Source organism: Scyliorhinus torazame, chromosome 21 (genome assembly GCF_047496885.1).
Source record: "Scyliorhinus torazame isolate Kashiwa2021f chromosome 21, sScyTor2.1, whole genome shotgun sequence".
Lineage (NCBI taxonomy): Eukaryota > Metazoa > Chordata > Chondrichthyes > Carcharhiniformes > Scyliorhinidae > Scyliorhinus > Scyliorhinus torazame.
This window is the reverse complement of record NC_092727.1, coordinates 24,370,374-24,394,997: the sequence shown is the minus strand read 5'-3', so window position 1 is coordinate 24,394,997 and position 24,624 is coordinate 24,370,374. Positions and strand designations below refer to the sequence as shown.

Here is a 24,624-nt window from a genome sequence, read left to right as displayed (position 1 = left end):
CTCACCATATTGTATTATTCTTACTGTCTCTTCACATATGTTATCATTTCACCAAGAGCTGTCAACAGAGGCTCATAGCTGCCTTTTTAGCAATCAACAAAATGTGGGTAATTATTTTTTATGTGCTTTGACGAAGCCAACAATCTGTATTGACTTAATAATAATAATCCCTTATTGTCACAGGTAGGCTTCAATGAAGTTACTGTGGAAAGCCCCTAGTCGCCACATTCCGGCGCCTGTTCGGGTAGGCCGGTTACAGGAATTGGACCCGCGCTGCTGGCCTTGTTCTGCATTATAAGCAAGCTATTTAGCCCACTGTGCTAAACCAGCCCCTAAATTTCTAATTTCCATGAAAATTTCTAATAACCATGGAAAATATCCTGCTTTGCCAGAGATACTTATTCTAACACCCAAAAGCGGGGCCACAACACTCTGTGATAGCGTACACTTCCAAATAATGCCAGTGGACCAATTTATCATGGCCAATCCACCCAACTTGCCCATCTTTGGACTGTGGGAGGAAACCGGAGCACCCGGAGGAAACCCACGCACACACGGGGAGACTCCGCACAGACAGTGACCCAAGCTGGGAATCGAACCTGGGACCCTGGAGCTGTGAAGCAACTGTACTAACCACTGTGCTACCGTGCCACCCTTTGCACCTTGAGAATTGCCCTTGAGAAGGTAGTTAGGTAGTTGTGAGTTATCTTCTTGAACCAGTGCAGTACATGTGGCACTTTTCCTATTAGGAGGGAGTTCCAGAATTGTAATTCAGCATCAGCGAAGGAACAGCAATATGTTTCCAAGACAGGAGATTGTTTGATTTGAAGGGGAACTTGCAGGTGGTGGTGCTGTTAAATTTCTGGTCAATGGTGCTGAGGAAGTCTGAGCTGATGAAAAAGCCATCATAGATTTTCAAAGAGTAGGTCAAGCGTGACTAATTTAGAAACATATAAAATGGGCGCGTGAGGAGGCTTTTGTCCCTTTGAGTCTGCTCCGCCATTCATTATGATCATGGCTGATCATCCAACTCAATAGCCTAATCCCACCTCTCTTTCCAGGGCGCCCGTCCCCTCTGCCCCACCAATATCCTTTGATAGTTTAAGATTTTGAGACAGCTGCTGGCATGTTGTGCAGGGGGAGTTCCTATGGATATTATCCATATGACCATCCAGAGAGCACATGCTAAAATGGTATTTGAGGGACTGAGCAGGGATGTACTGCTGAGGCTGTAGAAGGCTCTTGTCAGACCGCATTTGGAATATTGTGAGCAGTTTTGGGCCCCTGATCGAAGGAATGATGTGCTGGCCTTGGAGGGGTCCAGAGGTGGTTCACAACAATGACCTTGGGAATGAAGGGCTTTTCAGATGAGGAATGTTTGAGGACTCTGGGTCTGTACTCAATGGAGTTTAGAAGAATAAGAGGGGATCTCATCGGAACTTATAGAATACTGAGAGAACTAGATAGAGTGGATGTGAAGAAAATGTTTCCACGAGTATGGGAGATGAGAGCCCGAAGACACTGCCTCAGACTGAAGGGACGATCCTTTAAAACAGAGATGAGGAGGAATGTTTTCAGCCAGAGGGTGGTGAATCTGTGGAACTCATTGCTGCAGAAGGCTATGGAGGCCACGGCCGGGTTTTTCCGACCCTGCACCGGGTCGGAGAATCCCCGGGGAGACGCGAGAATCACGGCCCGACGCCGGCTTCCCGATTTCCCGCCGCCGATTCTCGGGCGCCCGCGGGATTCCCGCCACGCCGATCGGGTGCCGCTGAAAGCACCCCCCCAGTGATTCTCCGGATCCCGACGGGCCAAGTGGCAGCCGAGTCCCGTCGGCGTGGGTTACTCAGGTCCCACACGGCGGGACCTGGAAGGTGTCTCTCCGGGGGGCGGTGGGATCCAACCCGTGGGGGGGGGGGGGGGGCCCGGTGGCCTGGCCCGCAATCGGGGCCTACCGATCGGCGGGTGAGCTGGTTCCGTGGGGGCCTATGTTCCTCTACGCGGGCGCATGCGCGGAAATACACCGACCGTAGCGCACATGCGCAAACGCGCGCCGGCTGGAGTTGCGGGGACCACTCCGGCGCCGACCTTGCCCCCTAGGATGGGGAGCATTCCCCATTATCGGGGACCGTTGACGGAATGGTTGCCGCTGCTTTTCATGCCAACATGGGGACATAGCCCCATTATTGGAGAATCCCGCCCCACGTCTCTGAGTGTCTTTTAAGTCAGAGATAGGTAGGTACTTGATTAATAAAGGGATCAGGAGTTACAGGGAGAAGGTAGAGAATGGAGATGAGAAACATATCAGCCATGATCGAATGGTGGATCAGACTTGCTGGGCCAAATGGGCTAATCCTGCTTCTGTATCGTATGATCTCATGGTCATCATTATGTAATTGATTTGGAGAAGTAGGGATAAAGAATTAATTCTCCAACTGAAGGGAGCCAACAGCCCCATTCCGGGGCTGGTTTAGCTCACTGGGCTAAATAGCTGGCTTTTAAAGCAGACCAAGGCAGGCCCGCAGCACGGTTCAATTCCCGTACTAGCCTCCCCGAACAGGTGCCGGAATGTGGCGACTAGGGGCTTTTCACAGTAACTTCATTTGAAGCCTACTTGTGACAATAAGCGATTTTCATTTTTATGTGGTGTTCCCAAAGTATCCGGGCCCCTCAGCTGACTTGGATGGATTCTATCTTCCCGCCACTTGTCAATGGGATTTCCCATTGTAACCACCCCACGCCGCCGGGCACAGCTGGCAGGAAAAATGAATTGCACCGATCAGAGAATTCTGGCCGTCATCTCATCCTCTGAACACCTGAGAGTAATGCAAGTCCCATATTGGTCCGAACAGCAGGCATGTCCAAGCTTTTTGGTTTCTTGAACTGCTTAGGTCCAAAGAGTTTTATGGTCAATTCAATATTTAAAGCAATGTTGCTATTTTGCTGCATGTAGCTCAAACTACAGATACTATAACATGTCCAGGCACTTCGATTCATGTAAAGCAATAGCATTCAGTAGAGGTCTTTCAAGACTGAGACACAAGACACCGCAAATTAGACCAGCTTGTGAGCAAAAATAAAGCACCGGTAAAAGCCGGGACTGGATTTCGCTGATTTTATTACAAATTATGCATTACAGACTGATGTTTAAATCTCATGACCATATTGTTTTTTCTCCATAATCTTACAATACTGTACACCATCCACAGCTATGATGATAGATACTGGGCCTCCTCTCAGGCTTTTGTTAGTGGCACATTATACATGGCTGTAAGGAGATGGGGGTGTGGGAGAGAGGTGGCTTACTCTCCCTCATTCTGATAATCCTGATCGCTCCATTGTGCAGCATCTGAAATGCCAGCAGAATATGTATGAAACAATATTAAGAATAAACATAAATATGTCTTGACTTTGAGATCAAAATAAACCAAAACTGTGGTCTTCTTGTGTGGTGTAATATCATCATTTGGTACCAGCTGTGGCACTGGAAGATTCTGGGCGCGACCTACCGGCTGCAGTGCACCCGAAAGGCAGTGCAGCCGGTAGGTGCCGGGAGATTTCTCTTTCGGGATCTACCCGCCTTTCCACGTCTCGTGGGACGTCACAATGTGAATTTTGGTCATTGTGGACACAATCACTTTTTAGGAAATCTGCACTCCCACGGTTTACCAAAGACGCGGATCTAACCTCCTCCCTCAACTTGCCGATCTCGAGTGAGTGCCATTCGGTGCTGGTCTCCACAAATGGGGACCAGACGGAATGGCACGCATGGGAATTGGATGTCCCCAGGTGCTTGCCCTCTGGGCAGCGAATCACCCTGGCATTGCTGTTGCTACCTTGGCACTGACAGCCTGGTACCCTGGCAATGTCACCTGGGTGTTAGCCTGGCACTGTCCAGGTGCCCCAGTGGCACTACAAACGCGCTCGCTACGGGCTCTGTTCCCATTCCATAGGGTACATCGTGCCCTCTGCTTATTCACGTAGATGCGTCATTGGACTTTATGGTCCATTAAATACATTGAAAGTTAAATCGCTGTTGTAATGTAGGAAACACTATGTCCAATTTGTGCACAGGACCGTCCGGCAACAGCAATATGATAATGACCAATCTGTTGAAGAAATTACTTGCAAGCATTCAAAGCACAGATTGTTTTATCGGTTCGTCCTATTTAGACTTTTGGAGAAGTTCAAAAGCAAAGGAATAAAGTGAAACTTTTTTTTCAAATCCAGTGGAAGGAAATGCATTTGATTGTGTCACTCATAGTTCACTGCAAGTAGCCCACTAACAAAATAAGTTACATAGCGAATTTGCCTTGTGGTTTATTAAACGGTAACATTACCCGGTAACTTTTGCTGTATCCCTTTCTTGCACCTTGGCCTGTGAGACACAGAGAATTTATAAAATGTTCCACATGACAGATGACACTACAAACTTCAATAAATTTAAATTTCCACACACACAATGTGATTTTTAAAATATATTTCTGACCAGATAAGATTTAAACTGGTGTTTTGCACATTTTTAAGAGTTAGTACAGGTCAAGTAACCTTTATCTGAAACCGCTGGTTTTCAGGTTGACATACCCTAGTTACGATGAATATGTAGTGACTTTTGGAAACCCAGCTAGTAATGAGGAGCAGGTTTGTGTTCCTCAATGGTACATTAAACAGTTGGTGAAAAAGGGGAAAGCAGCCTGCAGCAGACCGGGCTTAGTACTCATACCTGTGCTTCCAAAGACTTGCTAATTCCATTTGGATCAGCTATCATTATTTACCTGAGAGGCGACATCTTTTGGTTGAACCTAGCTGCCACGATAGGGCTTGGGTCAGAGGGAAAACAGCTCTCACAAAGCAGCTGGGCGCAAGGTACAGCAAACAACTAGACTTCCCAAACTAAAGTCGGGTCCTGTCGGCTCAGGTCACAGACCTTCCGTGCAAAAATAGTTTGTTTATTTTTTGGGTTGTGTCCGATTTTCGGATGCACAGATAAAGGATTCTCGACCTGTTTGTTACATAATTGTTGAGTGTACTTAATAGATTCCCTTTCTTCTAGAAGCAGATCCATCAAATGGTTCAAGTCTGGGGACCGGTGCTATTGTTGGCATTCTTATTGTCGTCTTCCTCATCTTGCTCGTCGCTGTCGATGTCACCTGCTACTTCATTAATAAGTGTGGCCTGCTAATGTGCATTGCAGTTAATTTCTGTGGACAGCCTGGTCCAGGATCTAAGGGCAAGGACATTGAAGAAGGAAAAGCCGCTTTCTCGTAAGAAGCTTAAATCTTTCATTTTTCTGAAATAGAATGAGTGCGTAATAGCAGCAAAGTTTAAGTGTTTAGTGATTGGTGTACTTCTGTACTCAAAGTCATCTGAATTAGCCCTGCTGAATTAATTTTGCCAGTACTGGAAATAATCTGGGGGGGAACGTTGACAAATCTAATTAAGTGAATATTAATTAGAAATCGCAGAGCTTAGCATTTAAATAGTTCAGAAAAATTTCTGAAGTAAGGTGCCCAATTTGAGTATTGGATGGGGGGGGGGGGGGACGACACACCACTGAATCAAAAATCCTGTTGTTTTCTTTCCAACTTAAATGCCCATCTAACCGTCAAATCATATCACAAGATCGCTGCTGTATTAATTATATCACAGTCCAGTTAAGTATTTTGGCCGCTGTTATTAAATTGTATTTCTTTGCATTTTATCAAATTATCAGAGCCCTTTAACTTAGCAGAGTTTACTGAGTTCTGCAGAGAAGACTAAAAATAGTTATTTTAATGGAATGGCTGTCAAAGATGAGGAGGGCCCCGACAGAGCTGCTATTTTCATTCCTCAGATTTACACCAATGTTGTTCTTTTGTAGTGTAGTAATGGTTTCAGGGCAATAGACTTGTTCGATCCAGCACATCTATCCACCGTACTTTCTTGGTACGTTTCTTATAACCATGAGCCACATTTATTGACAAGAACCTGTTCTAATTCTTACTTGAAACCCCCAAAGGTTTCTTGTTCCATCATCCATGCCCATAATTTGTTCCTCGCGCCAGATGACAATTTTATTGTGGTCGATAAGTACATTTCAGACAACGAGCCAATTGATGCAGTGGCATCAGGAACATTCATTAAGCTATGAAAGTTCGGCTCAATAGATCAAGGCAATTGGTATCCTAGTTCAGATGGTCCTTGGTTCCTACTAATGCAAGCTCGAGACTCATCTTCTCTTGTCTCTCCCTATGTCGTTTTCAAACCTGTGCCAAAAAACACTCCAGGCATGTTCTTTTATCCTCCGTAACCAGCGTTTTTTCTGTATTCCAATGTACTTGTTGCGCTCTGATTAGTTGACGCATACATATCGCTGCTTTGATTGGCCCTGCTATTTCATTGATCAGTTACTTCATTAGTTGTAGTCAGTTGACCTCGCATATGTGCAAAACAACGTGCTGTTTACCAGTCCATTTGCTAGCTTCTTTCTGACTGGGGCATCTACTGGACTGGCTGACCACTTCACTCATTAATTATAGATCCAAACTTCATGGGCTGGCTTCTCCGTTTGGGAGACTAAGTGCTAACACCATCGGAGCATGTGTGGTCTTTTACGACCGAAAAATCGCGCGAAAGGGCTAACACCGGTGCTGACTGAAACTCCCGCCGCCCGCGCCGAGAATGACTTGGGTCCCGGGCCGCGCATGCTCACAGCTAATGGCCTGCACCGGTTGCACCATTCAACATGGCGCCAGCAGTGCGCAAACCCAACCCACCATCAGTGACCCCACAGCCCACCCCTGGTCGATCCCCGCCAGCCCCCACAGCCTTAGCAGAAGCCCCACCCCCCCCCCCCCCCCACCCAAACCCACCCCTCCCCCCGCAGGACAGATCCCGGCCGAGTGTGGCGACGCTGAACATAGTCCGCAGCCGGCATGCCGGGTTCCCAACCGCTGGGACCACTAGTGGCCCACTCCGTCAGGAGCTCAGCCCATCGTGGGCAGTGCGTTGCGGCTAGTGATGTGCCAATGCCGTTTGGAGGGTGCGGAGCATGACTGACCGGCGTGAAACTGGCGCCGGCCCCAATTGTGCCGTGAAAATCCATTCTCCGCCCGATTGCCAAACATGATTTTGGCGTCGAGCTATGGCGAATCCCGCCCCATTACTTTGTATATTTTATGTGAAAAATACCCTGCTTTTCTGTTGCATTTAGACCACAACTTTTGATATTGTTCAAATACCTGTTCCTTTTCTTTCTGCTTCCCTGGTCATGTTATCAATCCTTTAGACAATGCGGTTTTGGCTGACTTAAGCCATGCAAGTATTATTTTTCTAATGAAGCACACATCTGTAAATGAACTCTCCACCAATCAAGAACACATACAAAATACATGCAGTATAAAAATATATAACTGATAGCACAAAACATATAAAAAGCCCACATGTCCTACAATATCCGCATAGTTTGTTGTTGGTGACAAATTGGTCACCAAGGGCTGGATTCTCCAGTCCCCCAGTCGCATGTTTCTTGATGGCGTGCCGTTCGCTGGCGGCTGGATTCTCTCTTCCCATTACTTGCCAATGGGATTTCCCTTGACCCCACCCCATGCCATCGGGAATTCCACAGGTGGGAGTGCGCTACCAACGGGAAAATAGAATCCCAACAGCCAGAGAATTGGGTCTAAGAGTGCACCAAAACATTTCCTTGCCCACCGATTTGAAATCTGATGTCTTGCTTTGCTTACAGGAAAGATGAATCAAAGGAGCCAATTGTGGAGGTGCGGACTGAAGAAGAACGAACTCCTAATCATGATGGTGGAAGCCAAACAGAACCCAATGAAACCACTCCATTGACAGAGCCTGAGTAAGTTGCAGTGCGTTCGAGAATGTGGCTGCTTTGTACTGGTCAGCTGGTCTTTCGCTTAACCTTTTTGTTTATATGGTTGGTGGATAATTTCTGCTTGCTTTATGACTTCTGTGAGCTACTGTGCAGTGTTCAATCTAATTTGGCTTGTGTTTTCTTGATGGTGCTTCCCAGCCCAGAGTTCCGTTATCGTAATGTTGTTGAATGTTTTTGAAGGACCAGGTCAAAATCAGGAAAATTGAGGTCCATGTATTATTAGCTTAAGAGTTGTGGCCGGTCGCGAATTTCAAGGAATCATCAATAAGGGTTTGCAAATAGAGTTGAAAATGAACTTAGTCAAAACTGAGAGAAATGAACTGAATTCCCATTAAACAGGTACGAATAAAATAACCTTTAATTAAGTTTCTCAGTCAAGTTCTGACCTCTGTTTCTATGTATGATTGGCCATGCATGCATGAATACTGGTGGAAAAAACAAGTTTCTTTTTACATTTAACACCCGAGTACTGGAAAGTTCTTAACACGACCGAACACATATTGTAAGTTGAGACTTAAATCTTAAAGTGCTTTATAGATTTGCAAGAAGACATACTGAAACATGAGAAGTATTTAATTTGTGAATTTTGCTTTCAATTAATTAATGGAGGGAAAGGAATTATGCAACCAACTAATTTTGTCACTTCCTACAACTTCGAATGCGTTTGGGATTACTGAAGCATAAGTCCTTTCCCATCAGTTTTCTGGAAAGTCTTGGCACTCATCTATTATACTAACTAAGGAGGTTATTGTAAGACAATCCTATTTTCAAACCCAATATATGGTTCTTACTTAATGTTATAGGTTGCATATGTGACAGCATGATTTAGCCGTTTTATGTGCGTTTGCTTCTTTCTGTCACTATTGCTATATTGTCTATTCTATCCATTTTCTACTCCTGTTGTCCTCACAGGCACGCAGCAGATACCCAGGCTACTGTTGAGGACATGTTGCCTTCTGTCACCACAGTTACCACTAACTCTGACACTATCACTGAAACTTTTGCCACTGCTCAAAACAGCCCAACGAGTGAAACGACTACACTCACTTCCAGTGCTGCACTCCCAGCCTCAACCACACCTGAGCCATCACCTGCTTCAGCTGCTCCACCTCACTCACCCAAGGCAGCTGTTGCATCACCCACCTCGCCTTCCACCAAGTCTCAAGCTGAGGCAGCTCCCAAGGTTGCACCCCTTGTTGATCTGAGCGATGCCCCAGTCTCTGTATCTGCAACTCCTTCTTCTGCCCAAGTCTCTGTTTCTTCGCCTCCTCCTTCTGCCCCAGCTTCTGGTAATCCAGTCAATTCCAAACAAGCCTCTGCCCCTCTTCCAGTTTCCGGAACAGCAGAGGAGGCAACAAAAGCGCCTGCCAGTAACAGCAAGCCTGGCCCAGTTCCCAGTCCCGGAAATCCAGCCAGTCCCCCAGCTTCATCGGCACAGCAGCAGCCCAAGCCAGAAGCTTCAACGGCTACCAAGAGCCAAGAAGTAGAAGCTGCAAAACCAAACGCAGTGAAGAGCCCTGTGGAGACGACAAAAAACTCCACCAGTGTGAAGAACGAGGCTGCCACTGACGGCAGCAAAAACCCCTCCCAGGGTGAGGACTTTCCAGTTGACGGAGGGACCTTCAAGACCTCAGACATTGACCTTGCAAAGGATGTTTTTGCAGCTCTTGGCACTTCTTCTCTTCCCACTATGGCTGGTGGGAAAGCTGCTGACCTTGCTCCTTCCATTGCAGACGCCGCTTTACCATCTGCTCCAGCAAAGGAAGAGTATGGGCATTTTTCACACTAATGCTACTTGCTTGTCACTGTGTCTTTGTTGTGATGCAACTCTGCTTTCGTGTCCTTTCAACTCCTGCATAAAACCTGGTCACTAACTTTGCTAATGTTACAAGAAATAAGACAACTTGCAGGCTACTTTTCTAATAGTTTTTTTTTAGGTTGCATCTTGCTTTAACACATTGAGAGAAAAATCTGCAGTTATTGGATATTTAGGTGTGGCGGTTTTCCTGTGAAATCAGCTTGATGGCTTCCTTAAATGCAGAATGTCTCAAAACTTAGAACTGAAATTTGTAAGCATCATTCCAATTCAAAACATAATGTCCGGAATTCTCCAGCTGTTCGCTGTCGGTGGGATTCACGGGTCCCGCTGTCGGCACCCCCCTACTCGTGGGTTTCCTGGCAGCGTAGGGTGGCTTCAATGCAAATTCCCGTAGACAGCGACAGGAGGAGAGAACATGCGGCTGGGGGGGAGGGGGGCAGAGAATCCTGCCCATGGTTGCACTTTTTTACCTTAATTTAGCATTAACCTCTCTCCAACTGAATTGCAAAATTATGTGCAGTTTAACTCTGTTGTGAATTGTACAGGACAAGGAATGTCTCTATTTATATCAGCAGTGTTTTTAGTTAGTGTTACACAATTATGCAGTTCCAGTGTGCTGGATTGAAGAGGCCAACATGAATACAACGATTTGTAACAATGGCTGTAACTTTTAAATGACATAGAGCAGCAAATGAGCTTCCTACAGCAAACCTGCCTTCTAAAGTAATTGCTTTTTCCCGAAGCAGTGTATGAATTTAAGTACATTAATGGCAGCCAAACAAACTTTACACATGTTTTGTTTTTTCTGAAGGTGTTTTAATTGCCGCCTCGTTCAAATTTGACCCAGGGTCCAATTTTCGGCTGGGCTTGGGAAAATACAATCTGTGCACTCTTGCTGCTCACAAAATGCACACACAACACACGTGCAACGTTAAAAGGGATTTTTTGTCTTTTTTACACACGGGTCAGGTTTGCAGCGCATTTTGCAAATGCAAAAGAGTGAATGTGGGGTGTGTTTGCAGAGGCAGGCTGTTTAGCAGGCCCATCTCAGTTCTCCAATACAACCGACTAGCTGAAAATGTTGTTTAAAGGCCCCGTAATCCTTCACCCCCCCACCCATATTCCCCCATGCCACCCCAGACCACCTCCCATTCCCTATGGTGAATACCACCTTTATGCCCCCTGTAGATACTCCATAGGCACACACCCAGTATGAAATGAAATGAAAATCGCTTATTGTCACAAGTAGGCTTCAATGAAGTTACTGTGAAAAGCCCCTAGTCGCCACATTCCGCGCCTGTTCGGGGAGGCTGGTACGGGAATTGAACCGTGCTGCTGGCCTGCCTTGGTCTGCTTTAAAAGCCAGCGATTTAGCCCAGTGTGCTAAACCATCCACAATGACCACACAGTTCTCAGGAGCCATACTTTAGCAATGGGAATTGTTTTATAAGCATTGAAAAACCATTAAACCTCCAACAGTCTAAGAAAGCCCTGAAGTAAAATTAATTATCGGTGGACCAAAAAACCCTGGATGAGGTAATAACAGATCATCCTTCAGGCGCCACTACAGTTTTTGTTTGGAACTGAGTTACTGGAATGGAACCCGGTTGCTCACAGAATTTTGATCAGAGAATCGGATTATTATACTGTCAGACACTGAATTTTTCTTTGAACATAAATAGAATAACACATTTGAAGGACTTCCCACTCCTAAGATATTAAAAGTCCAACAACCAGTAAATACATTCTAAATCTTTGTCTAATTTCAAAAAAGGTACATATATAATGCTTTGTGAGCCTTTACTTGCTGATGCTAATGGTGATTATTCGCCCCCTTCCCCCACCAATGCAGTTACCAAAAAGCACTGCACCGTGACTCCAGTCACATTAAGTAATTTTGTGTACACATTATGCTGACCTCAAAACTGCACCAAGGTGAGAAGTAATCTTTGTGGCTAAGCCTAAATGCAAAGACTATGAGTTCTGCACTAGCAGAGCAAGTTGATAACAGGACTCAATACACTTACTCTTTGTTTAGAACATAGAACAGTACAACACAGTACAGGCCCTTCAGCCCACGATGTTGTGTCGACCATTTATCCTAATCTAAGATCAACCTAACCTACACCCCTTCAATTTACTGCTGTCCATGTGCCTGTCTAAGAGTCGCTTAAATGTCCCCAATGACTCTGACTCCACCACCTCTGCTGGCAGTGCATTCCACACACCCACCACTCTCTGTGTAAAGAACCTACCTCTGACATCTCCCCTATACCTTCCTCCAATCACCTTAAAATTATGTCCCCACATGACAGCCATTTCCACCCTGGGGAAAAGTCTCTGGCTATCCACTCTATCCATGCCCCTCATCACCTTGTACACTTCTATCAAGTCACCTCTCTTCCTTCTTCGCTCGAGTGAGAAAAGCCCTAGCTCCCTCAACCTTTCTTCATAAGACATGTCCTCCAGTCGAGGCAGCATCCTGGTAAATCTCCTCTGTACCCTCTCCAAAGCATCCACATCCTTCCTATAATGAGGCGACCAGAACTGGACACAATATTCCAAGTGTGGTCTAACAAGTGTTTAAAAAGCTGCAGCAAAACCTCGCGGCTCTTAAACTCAATCCCCCTGTTAATGAAAGCCAACACACCATACGCCTTCTTAACAACCCTATTAACCTGGGTGGCAACTTTGAGGGATCTATGTACGTGGACCCCAAGATCCCTCTGTTCCTCCAGAATCCTGGCTTTAACTCTGTATTCAGCATTGAAATTCGACCTTCCAAAATTAATCACTTCACATTTATCAAGGTTAACTCGATCTGCCACTTCTCAGCCCAGCTCTGCATCCTGTCAATGTCCTGTTGTAACCCTCAACACTATCTACAACTCCACCAACCTTCGTGTCATCGGCAAACTTACTAACCCACCCTTCCACTTCCTCATCCAAGTCATTTATAAAAACCACAAAGAGCAGAGATCCCAGAACAGATCCTTGCGGGACACCACTGGTCACCGACCTCCAGGCGGAATACTTTCCATCTACTACCAATCGCTGTCTTCTTTCGGCCAGCCAATTCTGTATCCAGACAGCCAAATTTCCCTGTATCCCATGCCCCCTAACTTTCTGAATGAGCCTACCATGGGGAACCTTATCAAATGCCTTACTGAAGTCCATATACACCACATCCACTGCCCGACCTTCATCAATGTGTCTCGTCACATCCTCAAAGAATTCAATGAGGCTTGTGAGGCATGACCTACCCCTCACAAAGCCATGCTGACTATCTTTAATCAAACTATGTTTTTCTAAATAATCATAAATCCTATCTCTCAGAATCCTTTCCAATATTTTGCTCATCACAGACGTAAGACTGATGGGTCTGTAATTCACAGGGATTTCCCTATTCCCTTTCTTGAATGGTCATATAACATTTGCCTCCCTCCAATCATCCGGTACTACTCCAGTGGAGAGTGAGGACGCAAAGATCATTGCCAATGGCGCAGCAATCTCCTCCCTCGCGTCCCGTAACCTGGGGTATATCCCGTCAGGCCCAGGGGACTTATCTATCCTGATGCTTTACAACATTTCCAGCACATCCTCCTTAATATCAACCTGTTCGAGTCTATTAACCTGGTTCACACTGTTCTCATGGGCAACAAAGTCCCTCTCTCTAGTGACTACTGAAGCAAAGTATTCATTTAGGGCCTCCCCCATCTCTTCAGACTCTAGGCACAAGTTCCCTCCACTATCCCTGATCGGCCCTACTCTCACTCTGATCATCCTCTTATTTCTTACAAGTGTAGAACGCCTTGGGGTTTTCCCTAATCCTTCCCGCCAGGGCTTTTTCATGCCCCCTTCTAGCTCTCCTCAGTCCATTTTTGAGTTCCTTCCTGGCTACCTTGTAACCCTCTAGAGCCGAGTCAGATCCTTGCTTCCTCAACCTTACGTAAGCTTCTTTCTTCCTTTTGACTAGAAGCTCCACTTCTCTTGTCATCCAAGGCTCCTTCACCTTACCATTCCTTCCTTGTCTCAGTGGGACAAAACTATCCAGCACTCGCAGCATGTGCTCCTTAAACAATCCCCACATTACTGTTGTGCATTTCCCCAAGAACAATTGTTCCCACTTTATGCTCCTCAGCTCCTGTCTAAGAGCCGTAGAATTTCCCCTCCGCCAATTAAATACCTTCCCATACCGTGTGTTCCTATCCCTCTCCATGACTATGGTAAAGGTCAAGGTGTTGTGGTCACTGTCACCAAAATGCTCTCCCACCGAGACATTTGACTGGCCTGGTTCGTTGCCGAGCACCAAGTCCAATATGGCCTCCCCCCTAGTCGGCCTATCTTCATATTGAGTCAGAATCCTTCCTGTACACACCTGACAAAATCTGCTCCATCCAAACCATTTGCACTAAGGAGGTTCCAGTCAATATTAGGGAAGTTGAAGTCACCCATGACAATAACTCTGTTACTTCTGCACTTTTCCAAGATCTGACGCCCAATCTGTTCCTCTATCTCTCTGCTGCTATTGGGGGTCTATAGAAAACTCCCAATAAAGTGACTGCTCCTTTCTTGTTACTGACTTCCACCCATACTGACTCAGTAGACAAACCCTCCTCAACTATCTCCTTTTCTGTAGCTGTGGTGCACTCCCTAATTAACAGTGCCACTCCCCCTCCTCATTTGCCTCCCTCCCTATTCTTCTTAAAACATCTAAACCCCGGAACATCTAACAACCATTCCTGCCCCTGTGAAATCCATGTCTCCGTAATGGCCACATTCCTGATATTGAGTAACTTTCAGGATTATAGAAACTAAATGTGTTCATCTTAGATCTAGATTTCACATAAAATTCCTCTAACCACCCCTACATCTTCAGTGTGACTCATATCACTGGTCAAATAGCCACATGCGCCATGAATTTTCTTAAAATTGATCAAGAAAGAAAAACATGCATTTTTATAGTGCCTTTTGCAACTATAATACACCCTAAAGCTCTTTACGGTTAATTAAGCGTAGTCTCTGTAGTAATGTAGGAAAGACAGTCGACTGTGTTGACACAGCATGGCCTCACAAACCAAACTGAGATAAATGACTTGATAATTTTAATGATATCGAATGAATGATAAATGTTGGTCAGATATCCAGGGAGAACTATCCTGCTCTACTGTAGTGCCAAGGAATGACTAGAACATAAGCATGGATTTTGTGCTCAGATCTCTTGAGTGGGGCTTGTATCTTCTAACTCAGAGCGGCAGGCAGGATCACTGGGGAATAGATGAAACTGACCTAGGATACTTGACCAAGGACGATTCTCCCCAGCAAACCCCCCCCCCCCCCCCCGCCCCTGCCCCCCTTCCCAATGCACCCTATAATGAAGAAGCTTTTCATCTCCATTCTGCAACTCCCTTAATCACCATAGCCATGGTTAGGGAACTAATGTAGCAAACTCGCATCCTTTCAACATGCCATGTTTTACAGGTTTATTTTAGAGATGCCCCAATCCAGTGCTACAATATACAATCCGATGTTATATCCGGCCATTAACTCCAAGTGCCGAATCAAACTTGTCATTTCAATTCTGTGTTGCTTCGCACTCCACAACTGGCAAAAATGAAACCAAGCTGGCAAAGAAAACTCCCTCCCATTTTACCGACTTTTTCTCAATGATGACCAAGTTTCATGCATGAGTGTCTTTTTTAATGTGCATGTGTTTTGTTTACATAGTGAGTTTTCTGCTGGGAGTGAGGTGGTCTCTTTAAAGATCTAGTTAATATGATGTTTGCTGATGGCCAGTTCCTGCAATGATTTTTATCTTCTTTCAGAATCACATTTTTGGCATGAAAGGATTGTGCAGTAAACTAATCTTTAAAAGTGAACTCAAGTGTTGATCCCTAAGGCATTATAAACACTGACATGATGAGATCCAGCAATTCTAAAAGCTTTTTACTAATGCTTTGTGGTGTAATATAGTATTTCTTTTTTGGGATAGTTGCCATTAAGGTTGAAGGTTCAGATATTGTTAAGAATTGTAATGAAACACCATTATTAATCTTTGTAATATCTCCTCTTTGATATAACAGCACCATTTCTCCCTTCAATATAATAATCTTTTAAGAAATAAATACACCTGGAATATCTTTAACTAAGTAGTAGAAGCCTTTTTATGACTTCATCAGTTTGAAATGAGCTTTAGGTGTCCCTTGAATTTGTTAATTGCAACTGAACGAACCCTTGTTAAAATTGGTTAATGATTATCAGTGTAGACATCAGAATTCCGCTTGAGATTGCTCAGTAGCCCTGTGGAGTCCTCCCCTGATTTTCACAGCCAGTCTCACACCACTTTCGGCACTCACACAAGGACCACTGTATGTGAGGCATCCAGCCCTAAATTGGTGTCTCCCGTCAGACGAAAGCAGGCCGAAATGAATTTTTACCAACGAAAACCCAGTAAGACGAATAGAATTTTGTTCTCGTTGCATTTTCCACTCTAAATTTTCCAAAGAAATGATTTCATAATCTACGAAGGTTTAATTGAAAAAGGGATGCGTTAAGGATAAACCCTGACCATATGTCTTCAACCAACTCTTTTCTCACTTCTTGTCAAGACTTGCTCATGAATCATTAGGTGAAACTGTTAGCACAGTGCAACTATAATCCAGCATGAATAATCATGGAGAAAGAGAAGAGGGAAGAAAAATTGGCTCTCGTCCACTAATGAACATTATTGTCCACTGACTAAAAAGTGATTTGGCACTTCAGTCAGTTAAAATTCTTTCATCAAATTTTGACTAAACTTCTTTGGGTGTGATTTAACGGGAAGAAAAACAGAGACATGTTATGGTTGCATTTAGTGAGGTGTTTCCCGGCGTTTGAAGTGCAGAGAACAACCCCGCTATTAAACACGACTTCTTGTTTCAGGCCTTGGCTAGGAAGACCTCGCTGAGGCTGCGCTTAACTACATTTCCTGCACTGAAGAGCTCAGCCCCAATCTCTTGACCCCCCAACATGAACCCCCCCCCTCCCAAACACCCTAACTTACCGATTAGGGGACCTTCAAGCTCCCCTCACCTCGCCTCATAAGGGCAAGGCACACCACCTTGTACAGGCTGGCAGTGCCCAGGTGGCACCTGCCCTGATTCCAACCACCCAGGTGCCTCCAATCGTCTGATCTACGTTTGCGGAGACCAATGCTGAACGGCACCTGGCGGGGGTCTCCGAGATGAGGGGATTATATCCCGGGCACTAGAAAGATCTGGCATAGAAATATTCAAGTGAGGCTAATTACTCAGTTGAATATGCAAATATGGGTCTCGCCCTTTGTGGGCAGGATCCAGATCGTGACATCTCATGAAATCCCGTTAGATCTCGCAAGGCATAACGTGCAGGGTAAATCTCGTGAGAGACATCTCGCGAGATTTACCGGCCACACTGTGTCCTGTGCCGGGGTGGCCGTTAGATCACGCCCCTTAAGTGGTTTCCCATTGACAAGCACTTGGTTTATAAAATGGGCACTTCAAAATTCTTCATTTGGCACACATTTAGATAAGAAACTGCAGCCAACTCAGTAATGAGAAATAGCTACTTGCAGCCTTCACAGTTTGATTTCCTCCAGTGTGCATTCATTCCTCTGATAATGATAACCGATCAGCCATAGTACACTAAGAACCATAGGTGCCTCTCTCGATTAGAGGGACAATTGGTTATATAGCTTGAAGGCCACCATTCTGCATCAAGCAAAGTAAGGCGGCAGGACTCCAAAAACTACCACAGCCACCTCTGAAAGAAGTTTCTTCATAAGATTTTTAAAATCTGCTATTGGGATGACAACTTCACTAGCATGGTCAACATTTATTGCCCATCCCTAATTGTACATGAGGAAGTGGTAGTGGTGAGCCTTGACCACAACTCACTGGTTCCTCAATCCAGTGCTCATTTTTAGGTGCAAGGCGAAATATCGAATATTAGCAGATTGAGAAGCAACAGGGAACATAGCAGCTAAGAACAAAAATTGACAGCCTAACACTCTGGATGGTTACTGCATTGCGTTTAGGAGCAGAAATCTGTCCAGGTCCTCCCACAAACTGCAGCATCTCAACATTGGCCTAACTTGAGTTCAACTAACATAACTGAGGCTAAGGATTAAAGCCATGACTTTTCTGTTCTGTATGGGGCCCAGTCCCACTCCATACAATCTATTGAATAAGCTGATGTTAAAGCAGATTGTCAAACTAAATTATGCCTTGGGTTCTTGTCTAAGATGGCCATGATGGGTGTTGTCAATATGTTGACCATATCTAAATGCATTCTACATAAGAAATTCACCAAGGACCCTTGTTGTATTGCTTCGTACCTCCACCAAAATACTTTTATCCCCTTTCGCGTAAATACATTTTCCCTAATTACATGCCTGGCGGCAAAATCCAAATTAACTGGGGGGAAAAAAAGTGATTTGAGTTGAGATATTGTTCTAGAGTCAAAATTTGCTTACATGTCGATTTTGTAATAATGCTGCATTGATTTATTTTGTTAATGATACCCTGCAGTAAGATTACTTTGGTGCACACCCTTGAAGCTGTATAATAAAACAGCTCGCTACTTCAATTGCACTAACTGGCATATATATTACTGTTCATGTTTTACTTTCGACCAAGTTGGCAGTTTCTGTAACTGATTCTTTCTGTAAGTTGAGCTTTGCACTGTTTTCCTATTTTAAGCATGCTTCATGTTTAAGTCGTGTTTAGAAACACAAGCTCCCTTTGACACAATGCTGTAACAACGTATTGTTCCTTTGCATTTGTCATTTTGTTTTGGAACAGTTTGATGTATTTGGTATTAAAACAATTTACCAGAAAGTAATGCAAAAAGGCTTGTTTTAAAAATGTAATAAAATTCTCTCCTCCAATTCTGGGCTCATCCTTGTTTGAGGGACAAATGAAAATTGAAGATCCGCCAAAAGTAATGAGTTGTGGTGATACCTTGCTGGTTCCAGTTATTAATACATTTCAAATGTGCAGGCGAGGAGAAAATTCGCTGCTTGGTGACAACATAAGTAATTTTTGAACCGAGTATTTGTAACCGTAGTATGGTGAGAAACTGTATTTAGTGTAAAATATGGATGCCATAATTTGCACCACCTTGTAAACTTCAGAACATATCTTATTAAGGAACAGCTTCAGTGTCACAAACTGTTTTGATGCTTTCACCTACTGCTGAACTTTGTTTTCATGCTCCTTTTGTTCGTTGCACAACATTAATTCATGTTTTTTTTACTCGCTTTCTATCTGACAGGAAGGTCCCATTAGAGAACAAGCCCAAACAAGAAGGGACAGAAGTAAAGACGGTTCCTAATGAAGCCACACAAATAAATGAGAATGAAAGCAAAGCATGATCAAAAAATACACAGAAACTGGTTTCCCTTCAGTGTCTCTTTTATTATTTTTGAACATGTTTTCCTGTTTGTAGATTTCAGCTGAGAAGGGGATCAATTGTGGCACACTTGCTTTTTTGTAAAATTCCTCCATTAAAAGGTTGACCACATAATTAAAATTGGTACTTGTTGAAACAAAAAAACCTGGGATACTTTAATTATAGTTATCATTTTTCACTGCGCTTAGCAAGAATTGTGATTTTTAGATAATGTGTGCGTTCTTCATTTAGAAAGCACTGAGAATACTCCCTTCGGTTTCTCCCATTGTTAGTCGAGTGAATAGTTGAAACAAAAGAAAGAGTTTTCGGTACATACCTGTAGAAATGGCCACAACTGATTTTTATCTTCTTACTTTTTTCAAAGTTAAAAATTATACTGATTAAAACACAGCTTTATAAATGACCGTTGTAAGGCTAGAAATGTGATTGCTTCACCGTTCATACAAGTACATTATGTGCACAAAACATTGCTATCTTAACCTGTTTATATTTTTTTTATTTGCAAGTTTTGATCCTGAGTTAGCTGTTGACTAAACAGAAGGTTTGTAAATTTGCATATGTGAAGTATATTTCAATTTGCAGTATTCAATTTTAAGAAATGAATATTAATTTTTGTCATCTTTTATTTTCAGTGTTTATTGGTTTAAGACTGCAAACCATAATTGTTTAACCTTTACATGTTATAATTGTGTGTAAATGTAACAGGCTTTGTCTTTTTTTCGTTCAAAGCTTGTTTAAAATGATAGTTTAGTCTGCTTATTTTTGCCACTATTTTCTTTTTGAATGGAAGTATTTACATGTCCTTCCCTCGTTACTTTTTGGTTAGAATATGGGTTGCTTAGTTAATCTATCAGAATGCAAGACCTTAGTTATGCCATATGATTGCACACCATATTAAGACCAGTTTTCTCCATCAATGTCTGATACATGTTTATGTTAATCATTCCTTGCTTGTTTCCAAAACACCTTCCATTCTTGCAGCTATGAAAGGAATTATGTAGCGCATTTCTGTTTCTGGAGCAATGTTTCAACTTTTTAGACTGCAAGCTTGTGCACTGTGAATGCGTGAATATTATAGTGTGTTTTTGTCATAGTATTTCAAAGAAATTCAGCATAGCTTGGTTGTGAAAGGTGTAGAAGGTAGTTCTGAAGATTGTGTGGGAAAATGCCATCACTGTGGTGGGGTGGGGTGGGGGGGGAAATTTAAAAAAATAAATAAAATAAGGGGAGGCAAACATGTTTGGGCATGAATTCCATGTGTTATAAGTTTTATTGCCTGTAATGTTTAACAATGATGGTAAGACTGGGAGAATTCCCCATTAGCACAATCTAATGGGGCTTTACTCTTTCATGTACTTTTATTTCTTGTGCAGTCTCAGTCCAGTAATGATCGCATTGCTAATTTGTAAGTTCAAACTGTGAAATACTGGTCTTGTCATTTGCTTCAAGTGTTTGCATATATTCAACTTTAGGGATGACACTGGAGGCACCTTTTAAGTCACACTCCTAATAAGTAAGGTTTGCCCTATGTAGTGATGTGACATGCAGCTGTATCAGAATACTTTTGGGTCTTGTTTACTACTATAGCATCACAGCAAAAAGAAATGGCATTTTTATTCCAATGCTGCCTTAAATCAAGCCCTACCCCTAATAAAATTACCCAGCGATATTTAAGCCCATTACTTGCTGTAATATTTGTGCTGGCATTAAAATGGGACCAAGTTTACACAGATCATTGCAACCACGTAATGATCTCGTAGCGAAGGGAATGAATGTTTGTTGTCTTAACTGTGCCACTTAACAGATCTTCAGTAACAGATAGCTGAATATAATCGTTAGGGCAAAGGATTTTCTCCAGTGTTGTTTGTAGTAAAATGCATTTATAAAGAACACATTTATCATTTTACTTCAAATGGCCAGTGGAGGAAATCCCCTAGATTCCAAACCCGCCACCACTACCACCTCGAAGGGCAAGGGAATGGGATTACCATGACCTGCAAGTTCCCCTCCAGGCCACACACCATTCCTGACTTGGAAATATATCAGCGTTCCTTCACTGTTGCTGGATCAAAATCCAGGAACTCTCCCTCACAGGACTGTAGGTGTACCTGTATCAGATGGACTGCAGCGGTTCAAAAAGGCACCTCACCACCACCTTCTTGGGGGCAATTACGGATGGGTAACAAATGTTCTTCTTGCCAGCGATGCCCGTATCCCATGAAAAAAAATTTAATCCCTTTTTTGAATTTTGAATTTCGGTACATTGGCTGGGGTTTTTAACTTCCAGACTCAGCCATGACTTTCTTCCCGAGTCACATCAATGGGCAGAAGATCAATGGCTATCGAGCACGGGGAGAAAAAGCCTAGCCCTTGTGCCTTGAATTAATAAGGAGTCACGTATAAAATAGCCTTATGTCTTTATCGTGCAAATCCCAAAGGCTGGACTTCATCCGTTTTTTCCTATGAAGGTTAAAACCTCCAACCTCCACTGTCAGCCCTAATTAGAATACCCTGCATTTAGGGCCTTCTCTCCTGTTACAGAACTTTTTATTGAGCGAAGATTAAACCACCTTTCCACTATCACTGGTGTAAATACTGACTACTAACCGAGATTTTTGAATTTGCATTATGTCAGATACTTGTGTTCAATAAAAATTACAAAACAAAGTGACTCCTGGTGTGTCCATGTTTTTAGCAAACCTGTACCTGTCTAATGAGGAAGCCACCACTGGCACGTTGCTTGCATCAGCCAATTCAGGGATGGATCTTGACAAATGCCTGGCCTATATAGCTTAGCTACTCGCTGCAGAAACTAACCAACTCATTGGAAGAGTTGAGAACGAGACATCAAATATTGAAACCTGTTTCGTTCCTAATTCCGTCCCTAAACTTCTTCTCTACTTATTTTTCCATCCTTACCATCCTCCTTAAATCTACCTCCATGACCAAGTCTTTGGTGATCTGATCTATCAATCACCTTGTGTGGCTCAGTATCAAATGTTACTTTATAATGCTTTTCTGAATCACCTTGGGATGTTTTATTAAAATAACTGTCAACACAACTTGTTGTCGAAGTATCCGCCTAAATTATATGCTCCGACTCTGGAGTGGACAGGAACCTGCAACCTTCTGGCTTGAGCAGCTATCAATATTAAGTACTTCTGTTCAGCCCAGCCTGATTCCTGCAGTCTTTAATGGCTTTCTAGAAGTAGCAGCTTCTGTGAAACAGTGAATGCTGAACAACCATCCATTTGTCGGCACAGTACAAGTATTGTCTGCCACTCAGATTCCCAATTGCACCTCTGTAAGATCTGACTTCAGGAGATATTCCGTACATAGGGTGAATAATTTTACCAAAATACCAGACACATTCACCATGATCGAAGCAGACTGAATTGTCAAAAAGAAGAATTTAATGAATTTGTATTTTCCTTTTTGATAACTAAAATGCAAATAATTTGTCAGGTATTTAGTTTCTTTGGAGCAAAACAAAACCAAAGGCTAGCGAATTGAATAGTGCCTTTACCCGAGAAACCCTCCCCAGAAAGGTTACAGCTTCCTCTAGTGTGCACAAAGGTCACGTGCAAATGGTCAGCCTTAATGGGATCTGCAAATTGATAATCCGACTTCATAACTAAAGTTGACAAGCATTGGTTCTGCTTTCCTCCAAGCTGGTTTGAAGATGTTGGCCTCAAGATTTGTTCATGCCAACTGGAATGATGTTTGCGCTTGAATGGCACGAGGCACCCCTGTTATTGGGACCTGTAAGCTGTGGACACTGAACGCCTCAGCAAAGAAACTGCCTCAGATTTCAGTGGCAATATGTGATCAGCAGAGACCTCCGGTGAGTCATTAAAGGGAAAGCAATGGCAACCAGGAATGGGAGGACTACTGGAACACGGGCAGGAGAGCTGGCACTCGTAAGGGGGTTGAGGTTTCAACCGGTGGAGAATAAATAGAAGGGAGAGAATTGGAAGCAGTCAAAGGAGGACTAATATTTCAGTATCACAGTGTGCTCGTATCATTTGATGCTATTGACCTACATCTCACCCCCTCCCTTACACTCGACCGCTAAAAGTATGGTGAGAAACGAATGAATGACAGCTGAATTTAAGGCAGTAAGTAAGGATCTTGTTATGCAAATTCTTGCAGGAGGTAATGCGAGTGCCTCAAATTTTTAAAATGAACGGGATAAGTATTTTTTTACACATTATGAGCTTCATTGCACAAAATCGAGAAATTTAGTCTATCACAATTCTGTGTGTGGAGGAAAGTTTTTTTTAGAATTCATTAAGCTAAAGTAGTAAATCTAGTTGACAGGAGCACTCTTACATCATGCTGTGTGGTGTCAGTTTGAAATCTAGCTTAAATACAAACTGGCAGCAAATACAGGCCAAAATAAATGCTCATTAATTATAAGTGAACATCAGTAACTTGATGAAAAGAAAAGTTTCATGTTTTGTGCTTCTTATTCTAAGATGTCCGTGTTATCCAACTCAGTTGCATTGTCACCTGATGCATTTGCTTCAAATAAATTCTCACTATTGGCAACTACCTGGCTTTAAGGTCACAATACGAGCTTTCAATGCTGGTTTGTTTTTCCTGCTACAATTTTAATGCATAACATGGTTAAACTCTGCAAGTTGATTACAGTCAAATTCAACGATATTAATTGATATCTTTATTGGCAGTTCCAGCCACTAATTTTAGTTAGTCATTTCGTTCTTTTGTGTTAATTTCCACATTGTAGGGGCACGTCGGAATCCAAGAAAATGTCAGTAAGCTCAGATCTTGCATACAATCCATGTTGTGAAGATTTGCTGCAGGGCTTAGATGTAAAGGGCAACTATCCCATGATGTAGCAATTAAGTATAAATCTCTGCCAAAAATATGTTCACACTAGTGGGGTGTGAAAATATTAGGCATGAAAACATAGGGCACGATCTTCCCAAAAGGGGACAAAGTCGCCGGGCGAGCACGTTTAGTCGCGTGTTTCCCAGCACTCGTGGCTATTCATCGCGACTCGCTTTGCATAAGGGGACTGAACCAGGATCGCGCAGCCAAGGCCGCACATAGCCCCATTTTTAACAATGGGGAGCTCTGCTCGCCGGAATTCCCCAATATAGCAAGAGACCAGGATACCATTTTTAAATGGTGTCTCAATCTCCGAGGTCCCCAAAAGAATCCCTGACTTCCCCACCCCGCTACAGCCCAAACGCAATATGGGAGGCTCCCCCAAACCCCAGTACATCCACGCCGGGCAACCCCAGCCTGATCGCATGTGCACAAAAAATGCCAGTTTGGCAGTGCCAGGCTGGCACCCAGGTGGCACTGCCAGTGTACCTGGCAGTCACCAGCAGTGACTGCACCTTGCCCAAAGGGCTTGCAGCTGGGGGCCTCCGATGCCCTCCGCACGTGCACAAAAAATGCCAGCTTGGTAGTACCAACCTGGCACCTTGGCAGTGCCAGGCTTGCACACAGGTGGCACTGACAGGGT

General features: G+C 43.7%; 1 protein-coding gene across 10 annotated transcripts in view; it reads left to right on the top strand.

Moving 5' to 3' along the window:
* LOC140398222 (neural cell adhesion molecule 1-like) overlaps positions 1-21,794 on the top strand; it is a 625,403-nt gene extending 603,609 nt beyond the window's left edge. For 4 of the 10 annotated variants that reach the window (XM_072486624.1, XM_072486625.1, XM_072486626.1 and 1 more), the window contains 4 exons: positions 5,054-5,264; positions 7,727-7,843; positions 8,792-9,646; positions 18,990-21,794. In XM_072486624.1, coding sequence (XP_072342725.1) covers positions 5,054-5,264; positions 7,727-7,843; positions 8,792-9,646; positions 18,990-19,089 — 1,283 coding nt within the window. In that variant the 3' untranslated portion in view covers positions 19,090-21,794. Of the gene's footprint in view, positions 1-5,053; positions 5,265-7,726; positions 7,848-8,791; positions 9,647-18,989 lie in introns of those variants that run through there. The other 6 variants (XM_072486622.1, XM_072486632.1, XM_072486633.1 and 3 more) reach the window with 4 other exon arrangements.
* Positions 21,795-24,624: the final 2,830 nt, after the last annotated feature.